The sequence below is a fragment of the Symphalangus syndactylus genome, chromosome 1 (assembly GCF_028878055.3).
Source record: "Symphalangus syndactylus isolate Jambi chromosome 1, NHGRI_mSymSyn1-v2.1_pri, whole genome shotgun sequence".
Lineage (NCBI taxonomy): Eukaryota > Metazoa > Chordata > Mammalia > Primates > Hylobatidae > Symphalangus > Symphalangus syndactylus.
In genome coordinates, this window is record NC_072423.2 from 51426589 (window position 1) to 51451663 (window position 25075).

The 25075-nt window shown below is 43.1% G+C and overlaps 1 protein-coding gene and 1 long non-coding RNA gene across 6 annotated transcripts in view; one reads left to right on the top strand and one right to left on the bottom strand.

The window, feature by feature from the left end:
• Positions 1 to 24454, top strand: part of ZSCAN30 (zinc finger and SCAN domain containing 30) — a 41012-nt gene extending 16558 nt beyond the window's left edge. The window contains exons 2-7 of one of the 5 annotated variants that reach the window (XM_063640535.1): positions 4984 to 5025; positions 5745 to 5840; positions 6039 to 6250; positions 10798 to 11308; positions 11595 to 11733; positions 21164 to 24454. In XM_063640535.1, coding sequence (XP_063496605.1) covers positions 10901 to 11308; positions 11595 to 11733; positions 21164 to 22095 — 1479 coding nt within the window. In that variant the 5' untranslated portion in view covers positions 4984 to 5025; positions 5745 to 5840; positions 6039 to 6250; positions 10798 to 10900 and the 3' untranslated portion in view covers positions 22096 to 24454. Of the gene's footprint in view, positions 1 to 4945; positions 5026 to 5744; positions 5841 to 6038; positions 6251 to 10797; positions 11309 to 11594; positions 11734 to 21163 lie in introns of all 5 variants that reach the window. The other 4 variants (XM_063640544.1, XM_063640547.1, XM_055234535.2 and 1 more) reach the window with 4 other exon arrangements.
• The window catches only part of LOC134736833 (uncharacterized), a 141039-nt gene that overhangs the window by 35431 nt on the left and 80533 nt on the right, over positions 1 to 25075 (bottom strand). The gene's annotated exons all lie outside the window — the stretch shown is intronic.

The window sequence follows — 25075 nt, forward strand, 5'->3', positions numbered from 1 at the left end:
TGATTTTTAACAAGAGTGCTAAGACCATTCAATGGTGGAAATGGTGGTCTTTTCATGAAATGATACTGGGAAAACCGGATACATACAATGGAATGAAGTTGGACTCTTGCCTTACACTGTATACAAAAATTAAAAATGGATTAAAGGTACTCTTATATTTATAGTAGCATTATTCAAAATAGCCAAAAGGTCAAAGCCATCCAAGTGTCTGTTAACAGATGAATGGATAAATAAAATATGGTATATACATGCAATAGAATATTATTCAGCCCTAAAAAGAAAGGAAAATCTGACATATACTACAACATGGATAAACCTGGAGACATTATGTTAAGTAAAATAAGCCAGTCACAAAAAGGCAAATACTGTATGATCCCACTTATTTGAGGTATTTAAGAGTAGTCAAATTTAGAGAGACAGAAAGTAGAATGGTGGTTGCCAGGGGCTTGGGGGAGGGAGAAATGGGGAATCACTGTTTAATTGGTATGGAGTTTCAGTTTGGGAAGATGAAAAAGTTCTGGAGATGGATGTTTGTGAAGGTTGTACGACATTGTGAATGCACTTAATGCCACTGAAGGTGATATGGTTTGGCTCTGTGTCCCCACCCAGATCTCATCTTGAATTGTACTCCCATAGTTCCCATGTATTGTGAGAGGGAATGGGAGATAATTAAATCATGGGGATGGTTTCCCCCATACTGTTCTCGTGGAAGTGAATAAGTCTCATGAGATCTGATGGTTTGATAAGGGGAAACCCATTTTGCTTGGCTCTCATTCTCCCTCTTGCTATTGTCATGTGAGACATGCCTTTCACCTTCCACCATGTTTGTGAGACCTCCCCAGCTACATGTAACTGTAAGTCCAGTTAAATCTCTTTCTTTGGTAAATTGCCCAGTCTCGGGTACGTCTTTATCAGCAGCGTGAAAACAGACTAATACAGAAGTGTACACTTAAAAATGGTTAAAATGGTAAATTTAATGGCATGTGTGTTTTACCATAAAAATCTTTCTAAAATGGGCCAGGTGTGGAGGCTCACGCCTGTAATCCCAGCACTTTGGGATACTGAGGCAGGCAGATCATTTGAGGTCAGGAGTTTGAGACCGGCCTGGACAACCAACATGGTGAAACCCCACTTCTACTAAAAATACAAAAATTAACTGGGTGTGGTGACACATGCCTGTAATCCCAGCTAGGCTGAGGCAGGAGAATCACTTGAAGCTGGGAGGCTGAGGTTGCAGTGAGCTGAGATTGTGTCACTGCACTCCAGCCTGGGCCACAGAGCGAGACTCCATCTCAAAAAAAAAAAAAAAAAAGAAAAACTTTCTAAAATGATGGATATGGGCCGGGCATGGTGGCTCACACCTGTAATCCCAGCACTTTGGGAGGCCAACACAGGTGGATCATTTGAGGTCAGGAGTTCGAGACCAGCCTGGCTAACATGGTGAAAGCCTGTCTCTACTAAAAATACAAAAAACTAGCCAGGTGGTAGTGAGAGGTGACAACGTGCTAGCAGCCCTTGCTCGCTCTCAGCACCTCCTTGGCCTCAGCGTCTGCTCTTACCATGCTTGAGGAGCCCTTCAGCCAGCCGCTGCACTGTGGAAGCCCCTCTCTGGGCTAGCCGAGGCCAGAGCTGGCTCTCTCTGCTTGCAGGGAGGTGTGGAGGGAGAGGCGTGGGCAGGAACTGGGCCAGCGCGAGTTCCAGGTGGGTGCGGGCTCGGTGGGCCCTGCACTCAGAGCGGCCGGCCAGCACTGCTGGCCCCAGGCAGTAAGGGGCTTAGCACCTGGGCCAGCAGCTGCAGAGGGGGCACGGGGTCCCACAGAACTGCCCGCGCCACAATCGAATTCTCACCGGGCCTTAGCGCCTCCCCGTGGGGCAGGGCTCAGGACCTGCAGCCCACTATGCCCGAGACCCCCACCTCCCTGCCCTGTGGTGGGCTCCCATGTGGCCAGAGCCTCCCGGACGGGCGCCTCCCCTGCTGCGTGGTGCCCGGTCCCATCAACTGCCCAAGGGCTGAGGAGTGCAGGCATGCGGTGCGGGACTGGCACGCAGCTCCACCCGCGGCCCTGGTGCGGGTTCCACTAAGTGAAGCCAGCTGGGCTCCTGAGTCAGGTAGGGACTTGGAGAACTTTTATGTCTAGCTGGAGGGTTGCATATGCACCAGTCAGCACTCTGTGTCTAGCTCAAGGTTTGTAAACACACCAATCAGCACGCTGTGTCTAGCTCAAGGTTTGTAAGCATACCAATCAGCACGCTGTGTCTAGCTTAAGGTTTGTAAACGTACCAATCAGTGCTCTGTATCTAGCTAATCTAGTGGGGACTTGGAGAACTTTTAAGTCTAGCTAGAGGATTGTAAATACACCAATCAGCACTCTGTGTCTAGCTCAGGGATTGTAAATGCACCAATCAGCACCCTGTCAAAATGGACCAATCAGCTCTCTATAAAATGGACCAATCAGCTCTCTGTAAAATGGACCAATCAGTAGGATGTGGGTGGGGCCAGATAAGGGAATAAAAGCTGGCTGCCCGAGCAAGCAGCCGGAACCTGCTGGGGTCTCTTTCTACATTGTAGAGGGTTTGTTCTTTTGCTCTTTGCAATAAATTGTGCTGCTGTTCACTCTTTGGATCTGCATTGCTTTTATGAGCTGTAACACTCACTGTGAAGGTCTGCAGCTTCACTCTTGAGGTCAGCGAGACCACAAACCCACTGGGAGGAACGAACAACTCCAGACGGGAGGAACGAATAAACTCCAGATGCACAGCCTTAAGAGTTGTAACACTCACTGTGAAGGTCTGCAGCTTCACTCCTGAAGCCAGTGAGACCACAAACCCATCAGAAGGAAGAAACTCCGAACACGTCCGAACATCAGAAGGAACAAACTCTGGACACACCATCTTTAAGAACTGTAACACTCACCGCAAGGGTGCACGGCTTCATTCTTGAAGTCAGTGAGATCAAGAACCCACCAATTCTGGACACAGTAGTGACCTGTGCCTGTAATCCCAGCTACTTGTGAGACTGAGACAGGAGAATTGCTTGAGCCTGGGGGGCGGAAGTTGCAGAGAGCTGAGATCACGCCACTCCACTCCAGTCTAGGCAAGAGAGTGAGACCCTGTCTCAAAAAATAAATAAAATAAAATAATGGATGTGAACTTGAACCAAAGAGAAATTCTGAATTAAAAAATTCAATTACAGAAATTGAGAATTCAAGGGATATGTCTAAAAGTACATTATCACTAAAGAAAGAATTAGTGATTGGAAAATAAGTGGTAAGATATGCAAATGAGGAACAAAAATTAAAAAGAGCATATAAAAGATACAGAGGATATGGTGTGTAAGTCTAACAGGTTATTGAAGCCCCACAGCAAAGAAGGGCAGACAAGGTATTTGTTCCCTCGTTCCCCTATTCCTGCCTTCTTTTTATTAAGATATTTTAAAATTCAATTTATCTATTATTGCAAAGATAGATAGTACAGAGAGATCCCATATACCTTCACACTCATTTTTTTTATTACCATCTTTCACTGATATGACATATTTGTCAAAATCAGTTGACCAAAATTGATACTTCATTATCTAAAATCCATGCATTATTCAGGTGTTAATACATTTTTTAAAAGAAAATAAGTAAATGATAGAGAAATGTTTATTATTGATGAAGTCGCTAATTTTCTTAGATATATATCACTCTCCCCTCCCTTCCCCACAGTGTTAGCAGATACTGGTATTCATCTGTTCATTAAAAATGGGGAAATTGGGTAGTTACATTAAAAAGTGTGTTGCTAGATCCTTTAAGGGAATGAACAAATTGAGTATGTTCTGTGTATAAACCTTATGGACTTTTTACGTAGAAGACAATTTTACAGTCTTTTTTTTTTTGCCAGTCATTATTTTATCTGCTTCATTAGAAATGTGCTATGTTTACTTTGTTCATTTCACTCATTGGGTTCTTTTTAACCAGTATATGCTAGCTTCACTGTCTAGTATGGAACCCCTAATCCCATGTGGCAATTTAAATGTAAATTAATTAAAATTCAGTGATATGAAAATTTTACTTCCTCAGTTCCTATCAGCCATATATCAAGTGAGCAAATATATGTAAACCTACTTCCAGAGGTTGAGAGAATTGAGCTGACAAATGCAGTTTCTCAGAAGGAAACATTTGGTAGGGACGAAAGGACTTAAGATGGTGGATCCCCATACCTGCCCTGCAGATATTATTCTTTCTATTGCAAGCTTTTTTTTTTGGTAAAACATGTGCAGCTGGTCATGTCTGAGACCCTCTTGCAAAACTCTGACCAATGGGAAAATTAGATAAGGATCTTTATGAGGGGTTTTCTATGCTACAGGTACTGTTTCTTAATGAGGGGTTATCTATGTTATAGGCATTGTTTCTTCACCTTGGTGGGGTAATGCCTTGGTATGCAAGAGTCAAACACTGGTTATTATGATGTTTCACTTCAAGATAGCATTACTCTTGTCATGCAACAGGCTGCTTTCCTACACATAGCTATAAATGGCTAATGGCTTCCATATTGGATAGTAGATATAGAACATAACTTGAAGTCGTCTCTTCCAGTCATTGGCCGTCGTAACATTCTTCAAAGTCTGGCTCAACTGTAACATCTTCTGATTAACACCTTTGTGGTCAGAGTCATCTGACATAAACATCTTCAACTTCTCCCGTCTCTCTTGCACTCACCCTCCACTTTCCTCGTATTCAGGAACAAATCACTTCCTTCTTTTCTGAGACAAACAACTTCACCAGTCCATCTGGTCTCATTTCCTCCCCATCAGCTGTATCTCTTTTCTTCCATCTTCAATTTCTTGTGCCTACTAAACTTTACCTTTTCTTTTCTACAAATTAGCTCTCCACTACCCTTGAAAATAAGAATACTTTAAATCCGGTTGCTTTCTTCAACCAATATCCTTTTTCCTTTCTTGCAGTATCACAATTCTCAAACGAGATTATTGTCTATTTTCAGTCTTACCAGCTCTTCTGAACCACCGGAAAGGACAGTCCACAGGTAACATCTCTCTCTCTTGCCCTCCTCTGTCATTCCCCCTAATTCCACCATCAGCTTAGTTCTCACCCTTTTTCGGCTCTCTGCAGCATCTGCTAGTCACCTGTTCCCTCTCCTGAAACACTTGCTTTTATGATGTTTGAACCATCTGGGCGCTCCCTAAGTAGCTCCTCTTCTCGATCTCCTTTTCCTCCCCATTCCAAAATGTTGGTGTTTCACAATCCCGTTTATTTTCCAAAAGACCTCCCTTGGCGATGTCATCCCTTGCCCTATTTTCAATCATATTTTCACAGATTGTTATATTTTGCTAAATTCATGTGTCACCTGCATTCTTTCATCTCTTTTGTCCTTTAATCCACTCTATACGGTACAGACACCGCCCTGAACACTGTTCCAGCCACGTTATATGTGAATACCCTGCACCGATGATTCAATGCATTTCTAACACCTGAGCCTGGTATTTGACACTCTCCACAACCTAACTCACTCTAACCAACCCCTTAGCCTAGTTTCTGGCCAGCTAAGATGCTGGGCCAATTCTGAGCGTGCCCTGAACCCCGCCCCGCTGTGCCCTGGCTCCTGCCGCTTCCTACGCGGGAAACCTGTGGCGCTCCTCCTCCTCCTGTGTCAGCATCCAGCACGCGGCCAGGCGCAGGTCAAGGGCAGAGTCCACCAGGAAATTTTTACAGCTTCTCCTGCCCCCCACCCCGACCCCTCCGCAGCACCTGGCGTCCTCGGCATTCCTGGGCAGGACCCGTCCCCACCCGAGCCCTCCCGCAGCTCCTAGGACTGTCGTCTTCGCAGTCAGCACGTCCGCGGTGAGCGTGGTCAGCTCCTCTTCCTCTCAAAATGTAGAGATCATGGGTTCTCGGTTTTTATTTTCTCGATGGTATACCAGCCCGCGACATAACGAGGAAAAATATGTTTGAATATATACGTATATTTGTATGTATTAAAATATATAGAATATATAATTATATTTAATATGTATCTTATGCTCCCCACCCTTTCAACAGCGCGTCAACCGTTTGGACTCTGCGATGCCCCTGCCAGGTCTGAGCCGGACCCGCCCCGCTCCTGCGAGACACGACCCGCGCCTGCCACAGAGCTGCGGTCCTCCGGGCTCCTAGAGGGGCGGCCCCCCCCCCCCGCCCTACTTCCGGCGCGCATGCGGCCGGGAGTTGTTCTCTCTCCCGGGGGTGGGTGCCCGCCGCCGGTAGAGCGAAGGGTGAGTGGGGCGGTCCAGCAGGGCGGTCCGGGCTGCTTCCCAAACCGTCCCTGTCACGCATCCGGCCTCCGCGCCGCCTTTCTTCGACCCCTTGGCCACAGGCCGGGCCTCGGCTGTATCTGGGGTCCCGCCCGCCGCTCCGTCGGTCAATCCCGCCATCCGTTTCCACTTGCCCACTGAGCCACCCGCCTTTTCGGTCAGCTAACTCCTCAGGCGTTTACCCAGCGTGTCTTGTGTCGGGCTGCAGGCTCAGGAGTCTGACACTCGCCAGTGGGCTCCTTCCGGCCACTTCTCACGCGGCCAAAGCTCGGTTTTGAGAGGAGTCTCAGCCTTCCCCTTGGCTCCCCGAGTCTGGGCTAGATCTTTCTCAGTCACTCGCGGAACACGTTCTGCCTTCCCCTTTGTAGTTTTTGTCACAATTAAATTAGGTAATTATGTATGCTTTGTGTTTAACGTCTGCTTGTCTCTACTATTTTTAAGTTCTGTAATGGCAAAGACGGTGTCTTGTTTATAACTCTTTGCTCAGCACCTGGCACAAATACCTGCACAAATAGGCACTCAAATACCAAATGTGAGAAAAACAAGGTCCTCTTCTGAAGGGCTCTTTGATTTGGTGGGGAGTCCAGATGTGAAAAGGCATTTTAGCAGAGTAGGCGTCAAGTAAGGACTCTGGAGTCAGATTATTTGGTTTCAGAACAGTCCAGGCGACATCACTTACAAGCCACATGACCTGGAACAAATTACATAACTTCTCTCTTGTCTTCAAATGAACGGTTGAATTTACACCATGGAGTGCTCTGAAGATGAAATAAGACACTTAAAGCAGGTAAAACAGGGCTTGACTCTGTAATGAAGCCTCAGCGTTTTCTATTAAAATTAAGCAAACAGATACATTATAATATCTGTTACATTATAATACAGGTACATTGTAATAACAGTGATGCTGCTGCAGTCAGGATTGTCCAAAAGTACCCTGGAGGTTCCATCTGGGTTGCTCGGACTAGGACCGGGGACTAACTTTCTCCCAAAGGGAAGGGCTGTACCTAAGCTCACAGTAGCTAGAAGATTTGTTTTTACTTTTAAAAAACTGGTCAGAAAAATGTAATCAGATTTATAATCTGTAAAGATCACTGTGGTTACAATGTAGCTAACAGACTGATGGGGACCAAGTGAATGTGGGGAGCCAGTTGGTGAGTTGTTGTGCAGTGTGATGGGATAGTTGCTGGGATGAAGATGGTCGCAGAGATGGGGAAGGGCAGATTCTTGAAGAGAAAATAAAATTAACAGGATTTAAAGGAAGGAAGGAGGTAGGGGAAAGGACCATGTTAGGGATGCTTCCACGTTTCTGGCTATGGAGCCAAATGGATGTTCCTACTTCTTGAGAGGGACCACTGGGAGAGGAGCAGGTTTAGGGTGGAAAGAATCACGAGTTGGTTATGCATGTGCTGAGTTTGAGGTCCTTTTGAGAAATTCAAGAGTAGTTGTGGTGGGAGTGAGGAACCGTGGGTAAGTAGGTCAGGAATTCAGATAGGAGGTCTAGACTGGATGGTAACTGAAGGTTAGAATGAGGTGGCCTAGGAGGAAAGTAGAGAGTGACAATAGAGGACTTAGGGCTCACCTGATGGACTGATGTAGCAGAGGCTGGACCTGTGAAGGAGATGGGGAAGGAGCAGAGGTCGAGTCTTTATGACCAAGATCTTCCCTCAGCCACATACCCATGGAGGACTAGTTGGTGAGGCATAATATTTACAATAAAATGGAATAATATCACAAATATATTGAATTTAAAAGGCAAGGTACATAACATAGACTAGTGGTCACTAAATGAAGAACACACATTAATGTGATGTAGCTCTTGAGAAATGCTATGTACACATCCATGCACAGATCTGACAATGCATTCATTGGTTGTCACAAAATTTCATTAAAAAAACTTTTATTTTTCTATTACCCTGCTCAGAGTAAGATATCATGAAATTTTTTAAATGTCTGTTGTCACATAATAAGAACTAAAGAAATGTGTGTAGTATTTTTTTTTAATAGGGATGGGGTCTCACTCTGTCACTTAGGCTGGAGTTCAGTAAAGCGATCATGCTCACCATACCCTCGACCTCCCAGGCTCAAGCAGTCCTCCCAACTCAGCCTCCTGAGTAGCTGGGACCACAGGTGAGTGCCACTACACCTGGCTAATTTTTAAATGTTTTGTGGGGACAGGATCTCACTATGTTGCCCAGGCTGATCTCAAACTCCTGGACTCAAGTGATCCTCCTGCCTTTGGCCTCCCAAAATGCTGGGATTACAGGCATGAGCCACTGTGCTTGGTCTCTAGTATTTTACACTAAAAAATTAAGAGGAGAAGGCCCTGCACGGTGGCTCACGCCTGTAGTCCCAGCACTTTGGGAGGCCGAGGTGGGAGGATCACGAGGTCAGGAGATCGAGACCATCCTGGCTAACATGGTGAAACCCTGTCTGTACTAAAAATACAAAAAATTAGCCAGGTGCGGTGGCGGGCGCCTGTAGTCCCCGCTACTCGGGAGGCTGAGGCAGGAGAATGGCGTGAACCCGGGAGGCGAAGCTTGCAGTGAGCTGAGAGCGTCACTGCAGTCCAGCCTGGGCGAAAGAGCGAGACTCCGTCTCAAAAAAAAAAAAGAGGAGAAATATCCCCAGGTTTCTTGTGTTTAGATGTGTATGAAAAATCTATTAATATCTGGCAAAGCACGGTTTAGGAGACGCTGCTTCATGGGCATCTCAGACCTAACTTTCTTAATGAATAGCTCAGCAAATAGCACCATCATCCTCTAGTCACAAAGGCCAGCCACAAACTTGAGTCCTTGACCCCTCGCTCTTCCAAACCCTTATACAGTGTGTCAAGTCCTGTCAAATCTCCCATCTTTTTGTCTTTAGCTTCCCATGGTTCAGTCTCTCACAGTCTCTCTCCTGAATGGTTGCAACAAACCCCTTCCCATGTCTTCTGCACGCCACTCTCTGGGTGGGCACACAGACCTTCCAGCCATCACTGTGGCCATGGGGATCAAATGCAAACTCTGTAGTTCAAACTCTCAGACCTCCTCTCTCACCATTCGTTAACCGTGCCCCAGGGTCTGGCGCAGAGTTCTTAACCTGGCTGCTCATCAGAAGCTCTTGTGGCACTTATTAAAGCCCTGTCCCATGGAGATTCTGACTCAGGAAGTCAGCCTTGGGGTTCATGTTTCGTGGCTGATTTTGAGCCGTAGTCAGAAGTGACAACCATTAATCTGGTCTCCCCAAACTACCTTCCGTTTCCTCAGTGGGCCACATTCTCTCATACCCATTTTCACTTTGCCTGAGTGACCTTCCTCTCCATCTCACTCAGCTCACTCATATCAGACTCTGCTGAGATGTCTTCTCCAGGCAGCTCTTTCTGGCTCTTCCTATCCCTCTCTCCTTGGTCTTGGTCAGTCATCTTTCCCTTGTGCTACCTTGCCCACTTCGCTCCGTCCTTGGATTTATCACTGTGTTTTCGTGTTGCTTTCCCATAATAAACTAAGAGTCCTTTGGTACAGATCTTTTAATTCTGAGACTGCTCTTTAGTACACTATCTAGCACAGAGTAAATGCTGAAGTATTTGTTGAAAGAATCAATTTTTCTTTGTGCTGTTTCAGAACGTTGCGACTTAAAAGTCAATAATAATTTTTCCTTGTTTCTACATTCACCTTGCCCATTCTCTATGATCCCTTCCTAACATTTTCACCATCTTTCTAATTTAGTATCAGCCAAGATTGTCCTGGGCATCAACCCATTCTGTAATAAAAAGAAATAAAAAGAGCAAGTACCGTATAGTTGCAACCTGGGTTCATGTCTTGACTTTGCTATTTACCGGTTTGTAGCCTTGGACAAATTACTTGGCTTTTAAGAACCTTAGTTTCCTCATTTGTAAAATTTAGATGATAATACCTGATGGTGTTATTGTCAAGCTCCAGTAAAATAGTATTTGTAAAGTGCTTGGCCCATAGTAGGTATTTATTAAGTGTGAGTTCCCTTCTTTTGGGATGCCCCACAGCATAATAGAAAGAGCTAAAGACTTTGGTTGCAGAGCCCAGTTCTGCTGCTCACTGGCTGTCTGTCTTTGGTCAACTTAAGACTCAGTAGCCTCATTAGGAAAATGGGCATAATTTTGATTGTCCTTATAGAGTTGTTAGGAAAAGCATATAAAATTTATGTTAAGTATCAAGCTAGTGCTCAATAAAATAGTGGTTATTTCTGAGATGTAATCATATACTATAGTGCTTTTCTTGCTCTCTATAATCTACAAGCACTATTTTATTATCCCTAATGTTGTTCCTAACAGTATTACTAAAGGCCAAATTGATTTCGGCCATACTAACATTTTTCTTTCACATCCTGAAAAAATCCTGAGTCATCTATAAATGTATCATTTATGTGGAAGTGCCCTGTTAGTCAGTTTTCTTTACAGCACTATGCTCCCTGGCAACTGGGCTTCAAAAACCTGTATTTATATTCCAAGTACATTATTTTCCCTATGTAACGTGAGCATTGTTCACCCTCAGGAGCGTCCTGGGGAGTTGGAATTCAGAAGGAATCTCTCAGACGCAAATCTCCATCTCCTCCCTGCCTCACCTGGGCAGTCTTTTCAGACTGTCTCTGCCCAGAATGTCAGGAGAGGCCACAGTCTTGGCCTACCATGCTCCAGAAGAACAGGAAGGACTTCTAGTTGTCAAGGTTGAAGAAGAAAATTATGTTTTGGGCCAGGACTTTGGCCTTCAGGGAAACCCCTGGAGCCAAGAGGTATTCCGGCAGAAGTTCAGGCAGTTTAGTTACTCTGACTCCACTGGCCCTCGGGAGGCTCTGAGCCGGCTGCGAGAGCTTTGCTGTCAGTGGTTGAGGCCGGAGGTGCACTCCAAGGAGCAGATCCTGGAGCTGCTGATGTTGGAGCAGTTCCTGGCCATCCTTCCTGAGGAGCTGCAAGCTTGGCTGCGAGAGCATCGGCCAGAGAATGGAGAGGAAGCCGTGACTATGCTGGAGGAGCTGGAAAAAGAACTGGAGGAGCCAAGGCAGCAGGTGAGAAGTAAACATTTTTGTTTGTTTGATCTATTGTAAGTTAATGGGGAAGCCATAATTATGACTGGGGCATTGACTCAGCTCTCAGAGAATTATACCATTTCTTTCTTTTGGGTTATTAATTATTCACTCATTGGGTTCAAGTCACTAGGGCTTTTAAGGTCCTGTTTTTTTCTCTCTAATCATTTGAATGAGTTTTTGATTCTTCCGTTCCTGCCCTGTTGCTCTAGGAGTTTTCTGCTTGTGTATCCTCAGAATGATAGTGTTGGTACTTGATTACTCCTAGGACACAACTCATGGCCAAGAAATGTCCTGGCAGGAAATGACATCCACAGGAGCACTGAAGTCTCTGAATAGCCCGGTGCAACCCTTAGAGAACCAGTGCAAGACTGAGACTCAGGAGTCCCAGGCTTTCCAGGAGAGAGGTGAGAAGCCCCAGTCCATTTGGGGTTGAGGATGGAGGTGAGAGTTATCATCTGTGGCACGGTTCATTTTCTTAATGACAGCCACTTGTGGCTATCACTAAGTATTGTGGAAAGGCTTCTTTGCCTAGAAATATTCTTCCTTAGGCTCTGCCTAGAATCTGAAATTCCAGTATCATTTGTAACTTTGGGTTAAGAATTAAAGTCTTTAGTAAAATTCTCTAATAACCATAATTATTTTTTTCTTTTTCTTTTTTTCTTTCTTTTTTTTTTTTAGATGGGGTCTCACTCTATCACCCATGTTGGAGTGCAGTGGTGCAACCACAGCTCACTGCAGCAGCCTTGAACCCCTGGGTTCAAGTGATCCTCATTCCTCAGCCTCCAGAGTAGCTAGGACTACAGTTGTACACCACCATGCCTGGCTAAATATCCATAATATTCAAAGCTCAGTATTCTGTTATTTAATTTTGGTTTCATTGGCAAGACAGTCCCTAAGATGGAGATGAATACAGTATCAGTAATAGAAACCACATAATCACTTGAACAGGGAAAGTTTAATGTTAAGAATTATTAACTACTAAGTGTTATAACAAAAAGTGAAACTCAAAAGAATACAGGAATTACAGATATAGAGTGTCTCTAGGGCTGAGGCAGAACATCCAAGGTAAGAACAAATCTGCAGGAGGGTGCCACAACTTCCCCTATCCTGCCAGGTCTTAGATCCAGGCCTTGTTGGAGAGGGCACAGTCACAGCCCACTAGATGGAGATGCCACTGAAGTGCTGATCTGGCAGAACTCAATGAGGAGCCACACTCTGGGGTGCTAGAAGCTCCCCATGGGGAGCTGACCTGGTACAGAACTTGCTGGGAAGCTACCCATAGGGATGGGGCCTTTGGAACTCATTGGGGTGTGCACTGCTGGGTGTCCCATATGCTACAGAAACAAACACAAAGAACATGCCAGAACCAGGAAGAAAAGCCCTTTCTTCAGTTCCTCTGCAACCCCCTCTATTGATAAAGCTCACATCACGCCAGCTGGCAAATATTCCAGTATCACAGACAGGGCAATGAAGGGCAGATTTGAAACTGAAGCAATAAATTGATAGCTGTCACAGATGCCAGGGATTAGAACTGAAGGGACTTTGATTATGTTATTAGCAAAATCATCCTTGTGGGCAGCAGATATATCAGGCATACCAGCTTGTTCTCATTAATCTTTTGTTAAATCTGACTATCCTTCTGATTTCGTCTTCACCAAGCAATCTTATTAACTTCCCATGAAGCTTAGCTGTAATAAGAAAATGCATTTGTTCAGTCCGGTCCATGTGATGGTTACATTACTCATTAATTCTCATTCTGTTTTTATTACTGAGTCTCACGGGCTTAGTTAATAAGAGTCTACCCCAAGAGATAAATCTATTTTTTGTATGATGATAAAATTAGGTATATGAGGACCTAAGCCCAAGGGCCAGACCCTGGACTTCGGCGGTTCACCAAAGGAGTCCATACCATCCATCCACTGAATTCTTCTGGGAAACTGCCTCCCAACCTTCCCCAGGCATCATACCTTGATACTACCATTAGCCAAGCAGGCCCTCTTAAGTATCTTCTGCACCAAGCAGGTGCTACATTAAAACGGGTTTTGAAAATTCATCTCGAGGAAATCAAGCTGTCTCTATTTGCAGATGACATGATCCTATGTCTAGAAAACCCTATCGTCTCAGCCCCAAAGCTTCTTAAGCCAAGAAGCAACTGCAGCGAAGTCTCAGGATACAAAATTAATGTGCAAAAATCATAAGCATTCCTATATACAGAGATTCCTATATCTCTATGTCTGTACTGCACACCTGTACAACAATAGACAACCAGAGAGCCAAACATGATTAACTCCCATTCACAATTGCTACAAAGAGAATAAAATACCTAGGAATACAGCTAACAAGGGAAGTGAAGGGCCTCTTCAAGGAGAACTACAAACCACTGCTCAAGGAAATCAGAGAGGACACAAACAAATGGAGAAACATTCCATGCTCATGGATAGGAAGAATCAATATCATGAAAATGGCCATACTGCCCAAAGTAATTTATAGATTCAGTGCTATTCCTATTAAACTACCATTGACATTCTTCGCAGAATTAGAAAAAAATACTTTAAAATTCATATGGTACAAAAAAAAGAGCCCTTATAGCCAAGACAATCCTAAGCAAAAAGAACAAAGCGGGAGGCATCATGCCACCTGCCTTCAATCTGTACTACAAGGCTACTATAACCCAAACAGCATGGTACTGGTACAAGAACAGACACATAGACCAATGGAACAGAATAGAGATCTGAGAAATAAGACTGCACATCTACAAGCATTTGATATTTGACAAACCTGACAAAAACAAGCTATGGGGAAAGGATTGATTACCTATTTGATAAATGGTGCTGGGAAAACTGGCTAGCCATATGCAGAAAACTGAAACTGGATCCCTCCTTTACACCTTATACAAAAATAAACTCAACATGGACTAAAGACTTAAATGTAAAACCCAAAACTATAAAATCCCTAGAAAAAAATCTAGGTAATACCATTCAGGACATAGGCATGGGCAAAGATTTAATGATGAAAATGTCAAAAGCAATTGCAACAGAAGCAAAAATTGACAAATGGATGTAATTAAACTAAGGAGCTTCTGCACAGCAAAAGAAACTATTATCAGAGTGAACAGACAACCTACAGAATGGGAGAAAATTTTTGCAATCTATCCATCTAACAAAGGTCTAATATCCAGGATCTACAAGAAACTTAAACAAATTTACAAGAAAAAACAACCCCATTAAAAAATGGGCAAAGGACATGAACAGAGACCACAAAAGAAGACATTTATGCACCAAAAAAAATATAAAAAATAGCTCAACATCACTGATCATTAGAGAAATGCAAATCAAGACCACAATGAGAAACAATCTCACGGCAGTTGGAATGGCGATTATTAAAAAGTCGAGAAATAACAGATGCTGGCAATGCTGTGGAGGAGTAGGAATGCTTTTACAGTGTTGGTGGGAATGTAAATTAGTTCAATCATTGTGGAAGACAGTGTGGTGATTCCTCAAAGACCTAGAACCAGAAATACCACTTGACCCCAGCAATCCCATTACTGGGTATATACTCAAAGGAATATAAATTATCCTATTATAAAGATACATGCATGCATATATTCATTGCAGCACTACTCACAATAGCAAAGACATGGAATCAACTCAAATGCCCACCAGTGATAGAGTGGATAAAGAAAATATGGTATGTATACACCATCGAATACTATGCAGCCATAAACAGGAATGAGATCATGTCCTTTGCAGGGACATAGATGGAGCCTGAAGCCATTATCTTCAGCAAACTAACACAGGAACAGAAAACCAAACACCACGTGTTCTCACTTACAAGTGGGAGCTGAACAATGAGAACACATGGAAACAGAGGAACAACACACACTGGGGCCTGTGGGGGTGGGAGAGAAAGCATCAGGATAAATAGCTAATGCATGTGGGGCTTAATACCTAGGTGATGCGTTGATAGGTGCAGCAAATCACCATGGCACACATTTACCTATGTAACAAACCTGCACATCCTGCACATGCATCCTGGAACTTAAATCAAATTTTTAAAAAAGAAAATTCATCTCATCAAGTCCCCTGCCTTAAATCAGGTAAATGACAAAATCATTTAGGTAGACTATTTTTACTTTCTTTTTTTAAAATCTTAAGGAACAGAGACTGTGGTAAGTGCTTCTTGGGCTTTTTCATATTTGTTATTTGTTATGGGATGAGTTGTGTCCCTTCAAAATTCATATGTTGAAGCTATAACCCCCAGCCAGAACCTTAGAGTATGACTGCATTTTTTTAGAGATAAGGCCTTTATAAAGGTTAAAGTGGGGTCATTAGGGTTGGCCGTAATCCAAAATAATTGATGTCCTTAAAAGAAGAGGAGATTAGGACACAACACAGACCAAGGGATGATCTTGTGAGGACCTAGCAAGAAAGTGGCCATCTGTGGCTGGGTGCGGTGGCTTATGCCTGTAATCCCAGCATTTTAAGAGGTTGAGGCAGGCAGATTACTTGAGGTCAGGAGTTCGAGACCACTGTGAAACCCTATCTTTACTAAAAATACAAAAATTAGCCAGGGATGGTGGTGCATGCCTATAGCCCCAGCTACTTGGGAGGCTGAGACATGAGGGTCACCTGAACCCAGAAGGTAGAGGTTGCAGTGAGCCGAGATTGCGCCACTGCACTCCAGCCTGGGTGACAGAGTGAGACTATCTCAACAACAACAAAAAAACAAGAAGGTGGCCATCATCTGCAAGCCAAGGAAAGGGAAGAAACCAAACCTGCTGACACATTGATCTTGGACTTCTAGCCTCTAGAATTGTGAGAAAAGAGATTTCTGTTGTTTACCACCCATTCTGTGGTATTTTCTTATGGAAACCCTAGCAAACATACTATATTAAAATTCTTCCTTATGTCAATATGAAATACTCCCAGCTTTAATTTATTCATAATCCACTTTCTTTAGTTTACAGAGTCCTCATAAGACATAATCTATACTTGAATGCAGTGAGTACACTGCACTTTGACCTTATTTTTTTTTTTTTTTTTTGAGATGGAGTCTGGCTCTGTCGCCCAGGCTAGAGTGCAGTGGCACGATCTTGGCTCACTGCAACCTCCACCCCCTGGGTTCAAGCGATTCTCCTGCCTCAGCCTCCCGAGTAGCTGGGACTACAGGCATCCACCACCACGCCTGGCTAATTTTTGTATTTTTAGTAGAGACAGGGTTTCACCATATTAGTCAGGCTGTTCTCGAACTCCTGACCTTGTTATCCACCTGCCTCAGCCTCCCAAAGTGCTGGGATTACAGGCATGAGCCACCGTGCCCAGCCCCCTGACCTTGTTTTAACTAAGCCTCTCACTCCATCTGATCCCATCTGTGTTCTGTCTGTCTGGATATCTTGCCACTTTTCTCTGGACATGCTTCAGTTTCTCCACATTCATGTGAAGTTTGGGGATCAAGACAAAATAAAATACTTTAATGAGGATCTGATTGATTTAAAATATATTCACTCTCCAACTGTTATCTGTTACATTTTTTAACTTTTTGTTTTCTTATTACTTCATAGTGGCAGTATGTTGTTGACTCAGTCACCATAGCAGTGATAGTGGTTCTATCTCTCCAATGTCTTTGGACTTAGCAAAATTTACTCATTCTCCATTTATGTGTGGTCCCATGGCCATGAATGCCCTTGACTGGGTTCCTGTTAAGTCTCGTTATGCTAGTCTCTTTTCAGTCTTGAAAGTCTTAGCCCTGCCTCTGAAGAATTAATGCAGATCCTTTTACAGCTTTCACCTAGGTCATGAGGTTTAAATTGCTGGAGGGGCCCACTGTGATATGATTGTAAGAGTCACCATGCTATTTTTACAACCTTGAGTTATAAGTTTCTTGTAGGTGCTTCACTAGCCTCATGATATGCCTTGCCAGAAGTAGAGCCTGAGATGGAGATTTGGGTGTAGGTGATTTATTGAGGATCTGTTCTTCAGGAAAAATCTGTAATGGAGGGAGAGAAGCAGGATTAGGAAGGGAAAAGAGCAAGCAATGATGTGGTCTCAGTTACAGTCTAGCCTTGGTCTAATCCTTGGAGCATTTCATGGGCCGCTGGAGCATAATTGCACTGCAGACTTGTCTTTTCTTGAGGCAGAGATGGGGCAATGAGGGTGGAAGTTACTTCCAGGGCCAAGTGGCTCTTATCAGCCAGGGTAATTCTCCACAGAAGGAGGCAACTCTGTATAGTCAGGAGTTGTCTTAATCAGTTAGGACTGCTATAAGAAAATACCATCAACTGAGTGGCTTGTAAACAACACGGATTTACTTCTCACAGTTCTGGAGGCTGAGAAGTTCAAGGTGCTAGCAGATTTCTTATTTGGTAAGGTCCCACTTTCTCATGGATGGCACCTTTTCACTGTGTCCTCACGTGGTGGAAGGGGCAAATGAGCACCATAGGGCCTATTTTATAAGGTCACTAAGCCTTCATGACCTAGTCACCTTCCAAAAGGCCGCACTTCCTAATACCATCACCTTGGGGGTTAGGACTTCAACATATGAATTTTGGGGAGACACAGACATTCAGATCATTGGAGGAGCCAACATTCACAGTGGCTGAGGGAAGGAGGCATCATATTGGTAAAGGGGAACTGGGTGGGCAGTGGAGCATCACTGACATAGCATTAAGGCTAAAAGCTTACTTGTCAATATGCAATTGAAGGCCACATCCCTAGTTAAAAGGATTTTAAACTAAACAGGATGGAATTGCTCACTGAACTGCTGAGCTGGCAGAACTCACTGAGGAGCCACCCCAGAGAACAAATAAGAAAAACAGGAAGTGTGTTAAAGAGAAAAGCTAGCTGGGTGTGGTGGCTCATGCCTGTAGTTCCATCACTTTGGGAGGCTGAGGCAGAAGGACTGCTTGACCTCAGGAGTTCAAGACCAGTGTGGGCAACATGGCAAGACCCCGTGTCTACAAAAAAAATTTAAAAATTAACTGGATGCAATGATGCGCACCTGTACTCTTAGTTACTGGGGAGACTGAGGTGGGAGGATCACTTGAGCCTAGGATTTCAAGGCTGCAGTGACTGATAATTGTACCACTGAACTCCAGCCTGAGTGACAGAGCAAGACTTTCAAAAACAAACAAACAACAACAACAACAACAACAACAAACAGAAGAGCTCTTCTAACAGAGATACCTATGCCTATTTCTCCTCCAAAGAGCCTCTTATAAATCTGTACCCCACCCTCCAGCCTCCAGACTTGGGCCTGATTACAAATTAGTTTTCATTCTTGGGAGATAGTAATTGGGTTATCTCTATGCAAGTATTTTAAATAATCAAGTGACCATTTCTTATTGTAATCTTTTTTTTTCTTTTTGAGACAGAGTCTTGTTCTGTCATGCAGTGGTGTGATCTTGGTTCACTGCAACATCCACGTCCCTGGTTCAAGTGATTCTTGTGCCTCAGCCTCCCGAGTAGCTGGGATTACAGGCGTGCACCACCATGCCTGGCTAATTTTTCTTATTAGTAGAGACGGGGTTTTGCCATGTTGGCCAAGTTGGTTTTGAACTCCCCTGGCCTCAAGCGATCTGCCTGCCTCAGCCTCCAAAAGTGCTGGGATTATAGGTGTGAGCCACCGTGCCCAGTCTCTACTTGTAATCTCTATTTGTCTTTTCTAAGAATTACTCTAGTTAGCTATTTATTCCAATTTTTAAAATATAATAATAAATGTATAGTTGAACAAATAAAAATCTTGGTGTCTTCCTGATGTATACATCTGAGGGCAAAGTTTTTCTCTGGTCTCATAATTTGACTTCATATAGTTATAGAATTTGAAGACATATTTAAATCCCATAAGTTACATTGGTTTTCTAATTTTCATTGCCCTTGATTTTGTCCCTACACAATTATATTGCCACTTTATACCCTATAATTGATACTCTTAATAATTTGACCTATTTATTACTTTCAGAAAATTTCTCATTAGGTTGCCGGGTCTCTGACTTTAACCTATTTGGTACTTTTAATTTTTATGCCTCTATTGTATGCAAGTATATTTTTCATAAATGTTTTCTTTTTGAATAAATGAAACCATGAATAATTTAAATTTTATCTAAAATCCAAGGACAATATGAATTTTAGAGGTGATGTTGTCTGTGTTTAATTTCTGGTAAGGAAGGGGGAAACGGGAAGCCAGACAGCCCTCTGCTTTGATCAGGTATCAACTGTGGTGCTTTATTGTTGTGTTTGAAGTGTTGTGAACTCAATATCAGAAATAGGTATTCATTTTTATATAAAAGCATAATGCTTTTGCAAAGCCAAATTTAAATGATTTTTAAGTTATATTTTGTTTCAGTGCAACTACAGCCCTGCATCCTTCCAATAGGGAAGGCAGATAGCATAAAGATTGCAAGCTTTGATGTTAAGAATCTTTATTTGAATCCTAACTCTTAACAATTATTACTTCTATGGCCTCACTTAGCTTCTCTGAGCCTCAGTTTCCTGATATGTAAAATGCATATACATTTAGAGGGCTTTTGGGAAGATGTATTTTTCAGAATAAAATAATTCAAGTTATATCAGCCATTTCTAGTTACTAGAAATCTCTAGATATAACTAGTAGATGGCTGATATAATATGCCCCACCTCTAGTAGCCTTCTATTATGAGTTACTGTAGTTATCTAGAGAGATTTCCAGTAACTCATAACAGGAGACTACTAGAGATGGGGCATGTTTTGTGAGAGCCAGAAGGTCTGGCTCTGGGCAGTCATATTTTTATGTTTAAATGCTCAAAGGAGGAGTTGCCTCCATCCCCTTCTTTGATACTTATACATTTTAAAAAGTAAAACTATAAGATTCTTTTGTATTCCATGGATGATTTAAGTGAAAAATTTTTTTTAATGTTAAAAAAATTCCCACCTGACCTGAGAATGAGTCAGGAACCTGTATTTCTTTCCTCTGGGTCTGTGTCTTACTCTATTTACTTATAATTATTTAATTCATTTGGAACCTATCAGAATCTGAAATTGCCTTAATGCTTTCTAGTTGCTGCCCAGCTACCTCTGTTCAGTGCTAACTCCCAAAGCATTTCCTAATCTTATCTTCTGCTCTCCTATATTGATAGAAGACAACAGATTTAAGACTCTTAGATATCTTTCTTTATCCTGATCATTCCTTTTAACTTTTTTTTCCTGATTATCTCATTACCTAAAAACGTATCTTCTCTAACCCAAGATTGTCTTCTAGCTTCCTGGTTTATCACCAATATTCCTGTTTATCACCATTCCGTCTAATGTCTTTCCTTGTTCACCATCCCTCTTTTCCAATGCTAATTCATTTCTTTTTTTTTTTTTTTTTTTTTTTTTTGAGACGGAGTCTCGCTCTGTCGCCCAGGCTGGAGTGCAGTGGCGCAGTCTCGGCTCACTGCAAGCTCCGCCTCCCGGGTTCACGCCATTCTCCCGTCTCAGCCTCTCCGAGTAGCTGGGACTACAGGCGCCCGCCACCACGCCCGGCTAATTTTTTTTGTAGTTTTAGTAGAGACGGGATTTCACCGTGGTCTCGATCTCCTGACCTCGTGATCCGCCCGCCTCGGCCTCCCAAAGTGCTGGGATTACAAGCGTGAGCCACCGCGCCCGGCCGCTAATTCATTTCTTTGTCTACCTTACTCTCCGAGGGGGCCATGTTTTGCTACCCCAGGCCACTTCTCTGAATTCTAGATTGGGAATCTAGTTTTGAGAACTGTCCTCCTAATAGGTAAATACTTATTTCATTGGGTTTGTGTTCCTGCTACAACAGTTTCTTCTGTCATGGAAAGTAAATGATACTTTCACTTTCTATTCACATCTTTAGATGGCAAGATGGTGGCTGGCAAAGTGTTGATGGCGAAGCAAGAAATTGTTGAATGTGTAGCCTCAGCAGCTATGATATCTCCAGGAAAACTTCCTGGAGAAACACCTTCCGAACAGATAGCTGAAGAAGCTTTGGGAGGTCTGGACAACTCTAAGAAGCAAAAGGGAAATGCTGCAGGGAACAAAATCAGTCAGCTTCCTTCCCAGGACAGACATTTCAGTCTGGTAACCTTCAACAGAAGAATCCCCACAGAACACAGTGTACTTGAATCTCATGAGAGTGAAGCAAGTTTCAGTATGAATTCAAATGATATTACACAACAGAGAGTTCACACTGGGGAAAAGCTCTATGAGTGCTTTGACTGTGGGAAGACCTTTTGCCAGAGCTCAAAGCTGATTAGACATCAGAGGATTCATACTGGAGAGAGACCTTATGCATGTAAAGAATGTGGCAAAGCCTTCAGTTTGAGCTCAGACCTTGTTAGACATCAGAGAATTCATAGTGGTGAAAAACCCTATGAATGTTGTGAATGTGGAAAAGCCTTCAGGGGCAGTTCAGAGCTCATCAGGCATCGGAGAATCCACACTGGAGAGAAGCCTTATGAATGCGGAGAATGTGGGAAAGCCTTCAGCCGGAGCTCAGCCCTTATTCAGCATAAGAAAATTCACACTGGAGATAAAGGCTATGAATGTATTGCATGTGGCAAGGCTTTTGGTAGGAGTTCTATCCTTATTGAACATCAAAGAATTCACACTGGAGAGAAACCTTATGAATGTAATGAATGTGGAAAATCCTTCAATCAGAGCTCAGCCCTCACCCAGCACCAGAGAATTCACACTGGAGAGAAGCCTTATGAATGTAGTGAATGTAGAAAAACATTTAGGCATAGGTCAGGCCTTATGCAGCATCAGAGAACACACACCAGAGTTTAACTCTGTGGGTAAGAGTTGTACAATTGTGAAATGCAAGGAGTTCACTGTAGGGGTGAGACTCCACAGAAAAGTTAAGTTTCCTGAGAGCAGAACTTCTGTCCTTCCAACCCAGTTCGGTACTATAAGAAGACATCCACACAAAGATGTTTGTTATGATTATTGAAGTGTTAAATGGAAGAAAAATTTTACCCAAGTCTTCTCCAAAAAGAATGGTAGATATTTCCTTGAAATGCCTAACCCTTTTCTGGATGAGACTCATCAATATCCCCGTCACTCCACTCCCTGCCAACTCAGATATAATTTCCATTGGGCACCTTCACAGTAATGCCAGGATTGGGGCAGAGATCCTGAAAGAGCTTCTTATAAGATGGCAAATGTGCCTGGCAAGAGCATTTGTATTTTGGCAGGTGGAGGCATGTGCTGAGAGTTATTGAACTATCTGAAATGTTGAATTGAGAGGTAGTGAAAATATTGAATTATGCTATTAGTTTAATAATATCTGGGGCAGTAAAATAGTACCTGAGGAATGGTGCCTCATTCTGCCCCCTTGCCAGTTGTCTCCTCAATCCTGAGCTTCCTGCTGAGGTTAATTCAGGTCTACTTGTTTACTGAGCACCTGCTATGTGCTAGGCGTTGAGGTAGACATGGTCATTGCCCTCCCAGAGTTAAGGACTAATAGGATATGCATATATACTAAACAGTAATTACAGTAAAGTGTGGTATGTGCTTTGGTAGGAAAAATGCGGGTTTCCACCAAAGTACATGGCAGGGATACCTAAATCTGGTCTATGAGTCACTAAAGACTTCCTGGATATGATAGTATCTCAGACGTAAAGGTGGGTAGAAGGCAGCAAGGGCAGGGGAGAAGAGAACAGGATCTGGAGACACTCCATCAAGACTCTTCTCTACTGCAGAAATTGTCATAGACCTAATTTTAAAAAAAATGAATCTGAGGGAGTAATTCAACAAATATTTATTGCCCTCAAGTATAACAGCTCAGGGTCTGCAAGCCTGGTAAGGAGGGGTGTGGGCAGGGAATGGGGAATAGCAGAGCCTGGAAAGGCAGATCACTGTGTTCCTTTATGCTTCCCACTTCCTGAGTCCCAGAGTCATGGGACACAAACACTCCAGTCCCCACTGTCTCTCTAGCCTCTGATATGCATTCTTTCCCTGTGTGTATACATGCCTTTTCCCATAAAATGCACCAGAGTCTCTCACCACACTAATTCTGAGCACTTCAGAGTCTCACAGGTCATTCTGGGTCTAGAATAGGCTCCCCAACTCAGTGATTATAAGTAGGAAGAGGAAAACTAACACATGGGGATTCTGAGCCAGGCTTTATGACAACTAATTCCTGCTGGAAAGAAGAGTCCTGATGATGGGCTGTCTCCAGATCCTATCTTATCTTCATACCATTATATGGGCTATAACCTCTGCCTGTAACTCTGCTAATTTTTATTTTGGCAGTTTTAATTAACCCACAATTGCTGAGGGCAATTAATACCTAAGAGAAAGTTTGATTCCTCTTCTAAGATATCCTTCTAGATAGTGTCATTTCTAAAGACGACTTGGTGATCACTGCTTGTATTAGTCCATTTTCACAGTGCTAAAAAGATTCTACCTGAGACTGGGTAATTTATTTAAAAAAAAGAGGTTTAATTGACTCAGTTCTGCAGGGCTGGGGAGGCCTCAGGAAACTTAAATCATGGTGGAAGGCGAAGGGGAAGCAAGCATCTTCTTTACAAGAAATGCCAGGCACTTATCAATCATCCAGATCTCATGAGAACTCACTATCATGAGAACAGCAAGGGGGAAATCTGCTCCCATGATCTAATCCCCTCCCACCAGGACCCTCCCTCAACACCTGGGGATTACAATTGGAGATTTGGGTGGGGACACAGAGCCAAACCATATCACTGCTGTTGTGGGTAATAGGGGAGGTGAAATTGCGGGGGACAATTCAGCCTCTTTGTGTCCAGAGGTTGTGCAGTTATCGAGTGAGGTCGATCAGAAATCTAAAGGGATCCTTCAAATGGATAGTGAGTTGCCTTTTCCTATAGGTGACAGAGATTTAGTTTTAAATATCATTTAATAGGTTTTTCTCCTGATTGTGAATTTTAAGTGTTGGTAATACGGAAAATGAGAAAGTATAAACCACCCCCAATCCCATTGCCCATAGAAACATTGTTAACATTTTGGAGTACTTTCTATTAGTGTTTATTTTTCCCAATCCTAGTATTTTTAGTAAAACTACTGTTTAGTAAATGATTTTTGGTAACTAATTTCAAAATTTATACTTCAACCATTTATTATTTGAGTGTAATGCAAGATGTATTGCAATAAAACTTGAGTTTTAAAAGTTTGCTTTGAAATTATTCATTCAGGAATAGGGAACACAATAACATGAATGGAGATAATGCTAGGATGATGGGGAAGAGGTTGTGGGAAGAAGATAGGGAATTGGTGTTCTCAGTTTCTATTTTCTGGGCCAAAAAATGTCGGGAAACTAAAATAGCCAGTCTCTGGGGCTGCGGTTAACCAAAGTGAGGGGACATCTGAGATTTAGTTGTTGTTGAAAGACAACAGGAATGAGAGCAAGAAGGAGCCTCTTAAACACAAACACGTCCTGTGTTCACCGGAATTAGGACTCTCTCTTCCCTTTAGTAGAGGTGACTGTATGCACCAGACTGGAATTTTCAACACTAATTGCTGAGAAGGACCAAGCTTAGACCTGTGGACCTGCCATGACCTCCTTCTCCCTCAACAGGTCCTCAATAAGCTTGGAGAGATGAGGGTCAGATTTGCTTTAAATTTCCAATCCTTTCAGCTGGACGTATTAGTTGCAGGCTATGGAAATGAGGAAGGGGAAAGGCAGGAAACCAAAGTTAAGAACACTGCCTAAATTGCACATTATCTTTTAAAATCTGTGTAAAACTCATTTAAGGTAGACATTATTACTCCCCGGACTGCTTCTATACCA